We start from the raw sequence: 2927 nt of genomic DNA on the forward strand, positions 1-2927 counted from the left end.
TCCAGAAAGAAAACCTCTGTATTAAAAGCCAAATAACGCAGAGCTACAATAATACACACTATCTCAACTGGGAAATACAGTGTAGAAGGTTCATTAAAGTTCAGCTTCAGCAATAACAATACATAATACTGCTCCAGTTCTCCATCCTGCCCTAAAGAGACTTCCCTTTCTGTAAATTAAGAAAAACCCCACTCAAACTGTATCCATACACAAAAAGCTACCCCGATTACAACAAAGGTGGTTGGGTAGGAAGGTCTTTTATTTCCTGCGTTGATTTTTTTTTTTTTTTGGCAGCTTTTAATCTCTTTTTTTCTTCTTTTTTTTTTTTTTTGGTTGGGTTTTTTTGTTGTTTTTCTTTTTTTTTTACCAAAAGGTTCGTTTAAAACGGGTATTAAAGATACAAAACGAGCACACAGGAGCAGGCTCTGCTCCCCTCAGGGAAACAAGAAAAACACGACAGAGTCCGGCCCGTCGGGACACGACGAAGAGAAGGGGAGTCACCAGGAGAGGCTACTTGGAGGTGGCGGTGGTGGTACCGGCGGAGGTGCTGCGGCGCTGCTCCATGCCGTTGGGCAAGAAGCCGGCGATGATGGGCACGGGCCAGATGAGGGCGGCCACGCTCCACACGATGATGACCAGAGTCATGAAACAAGCCACCAAGGTACTCTCGATGGGCTTGCGGTTCATCCGCCAGCCCGGCTCCCCCTTTAGCTCCTCCAGGCTGAAATCCAGGCAGCAGAAATTCAGTGGCTCCCCTTGCAGCCAGTACTGGCCGGGCTCTGCCGCCGGCGGGTAGGTCAGCGAGGAGGAGGACGAGGAGGAGGAGGAAGAGGAGGAGGAGGAAGAGGATGCGGCGGGGGCTTGGGGCGCGGAGCCCCGCAAGCGCCCTCCTCGCCGTCCCCGCACCCAGCTGCATCCGACGCAGAGGCGCAAGTCCTGGGGGGCTCCTCCGGCCGCCAGCCCGAGGTGCTCGATGAGCAGCGGCGGCCCAACGCGGTGGAAGGCGGCGGAGAAGAAGGCCCGCCCGTGGCTGTTGGTGGAGAAGAGCAGCAGGTCGCACTGGATGCCCAGCGGGCGGCTCCAGCGCACCAGCAGCGAGCTCAGCATCTGCCGCTGCACGCTGATATTGCAGTGCGGGTCCTCGGAGGGCTGCGGATGGGGACGCTGCTGCTGGTGTTGCTGTTGCTGCCCGGAGGAGGTGGGAGAGGAAGGGAAAGGCTCTTGGCTAGGGGTAGCCGCTGTGCCAGGGTTGGAGGTGCTGCCTTCCTCCTTGCTTGTTGCCCCGTCGAGGTCCATCTCGAGGCTGGCCAAGGAGCTGGAGGAGGAGTTGACAGCGGGCAAGAAGAGCTCTTGCTCCGGCTCCTCCTGCCCGCTGGCGGTCGGTGAGGGGCTCCAGCCCTGGCAGGGCGGCAGGCAGGCGGCCAGCAGCGCCGGGAGGAGCAGCGGCAGCATGGCATTAACTTCGAGCCGGAGAGGAGGGAGAGGAGGAAGGAGGAGCGGGAGGCTGCATCGCGCTGCCGGCTGCCATCTGGGAAGGGAGGCACCAGTGCTCTCGCCGAGAGAGCGAGAGAAAGGGAAGGAGGGTGGGGGCAGGCGAAGGGGTGGGAGCGGGGCTGGGGCTGCCGCGGCGGAGAGCAGGGAGCCTCGGTGACGGCAGCGGCTCCCCCTTTCCCTTCCCCGCCTCCCCCGACCCGGCCCCGCTGCACCGCCCGGCTCGGGGAGAGCATCCAGGAACCGACCTCATTCACTTGACTTTATAGGGAGGGAAAATGACGGGGGGAGAGGCGGAGGAAGGAGTTTGAGCTGTCAGAGAGGGTGCAGTGGAGGGGCTCTTCCAGCGGTGCTCTGCAAGTCCCGACTCAGCGCCGGGATCTGCTCCTGGGCTGAGGCACAAGGCATCCCGCAACCAGTCCCCGTAGCAAAGATGTAAATGTGGAAGCTTATCACAAATACCACTATGAGATTTGGCTGCTTTTCCCGGAAGGCTGCTTTATAAGCATGGCGGTTTATAATCAAGCTACGTACTCCAGCTTGATTCATGACCTTGTGCTATAGACACAGGTTGAGGCTTGTGGTCTTGTAACACGTGGAGCCTCGGGGAGGGACAGAAGTGCATGAGACAAATGATAAACGTTCCTTAGCCTTTACCTTGGGCAGAGGGTGGGGTAGAGTTACATTTTCCTGACAAGCATCCATAACTGAGACGCTCTTCTTTGCTTTTGCAGCTCATTTTTGACAAATACAGATGCAAAAGGGAGATGTGAATGCAAAACCTAAGCTTTCACAAGTACACGTGGGACAATCGATGTAAAGAACTCCATAAGGTGCTCCTCTGAGGCTGGCATTGGTCCCACATCATACATGGTCCCACGTCAAGCAACACATGGACGAGTTCTCACTTGGAGAATGAGTTCCTGTAGTATCACTCAAGTCTTTCAGGTAAATGAGGGTAGACAGTAAGCTTTAGACTTGCTATAATTCAACAAAAATGAAGCTAGAGAGTCAGTTTTCTTCCAAAACCCACGCCACAACAAAAGTCAAGAGTTGTTTGCCTTCTATTTGAGAGATCTGAGCACCAAAATGGACTTGTGTTTGGTCCCAAGTTAGACCAAAGGGTATTGTCTACTAGATGCCCATAGTTTGGCTAGTGTTTTAGTTGGGCACAGAGAAACGAAACGTTCAAAGCAAGTTGCCCAGTTCCCATTCTGGGTTTTTGCTTAGATGTTACAATACAGTTTTTGCATCTTTCAGTGCTGTTTCAATGTCTCTTATTTAAGAGTCCCCTAATACTTTTTACTGTCCTTTGAATGTGTCTCTACATGCATCTCCTAATGCCCTTTGTCACACCTGCAGACTCATGCATTAGTGTGGCTGTTTTTCCATTGTATTGTGTCTACAGACCCCAAACCAGATTAAGAGAGGGCCAG

At 54.3% G+C, this 2927-nt stretch overlaps 1 protein-coding gene across 1 annotated transcript; it reads right to left on the minus strand.

Annotated features, from left to right (window-relative positions):
- On the minus strand, positions 1–1625 carry TMEM158 (transmembrane protein 158). Its single transcript, XM_061351854.1, has one exon. The coding sequence runs from the start codon at positions 1450–1452 to the stop codon at positions 511–513; it is 942 nt and encodes a 313-aa protein (XP_061207838.1). The 5' UTR covers positions 1453–1625; the 3' UTR covers positions 1–510.
- Positions 1626–2927: the final 1302 nt, after the last annotated feature.

Source organism: Neopsephotus bourkii, unplaced genomic scaffold, assembly GCF_033783945.1.
Source record: "Neopsephotus bourkii isolate Nb327-2 ecotype Australia unplaced genomic scaffold, CSIRO-AGI_Nbou_v1 NB_611, whole genome shotgun sequence".
Classification (NCBI taxonomy): domain Eukaryota; kingdom Metazoa; phylum Chordata; class Aves; order Psittaciformes; family Psittacidae; genus Neopsephotus; species Neopsephotus bourkii.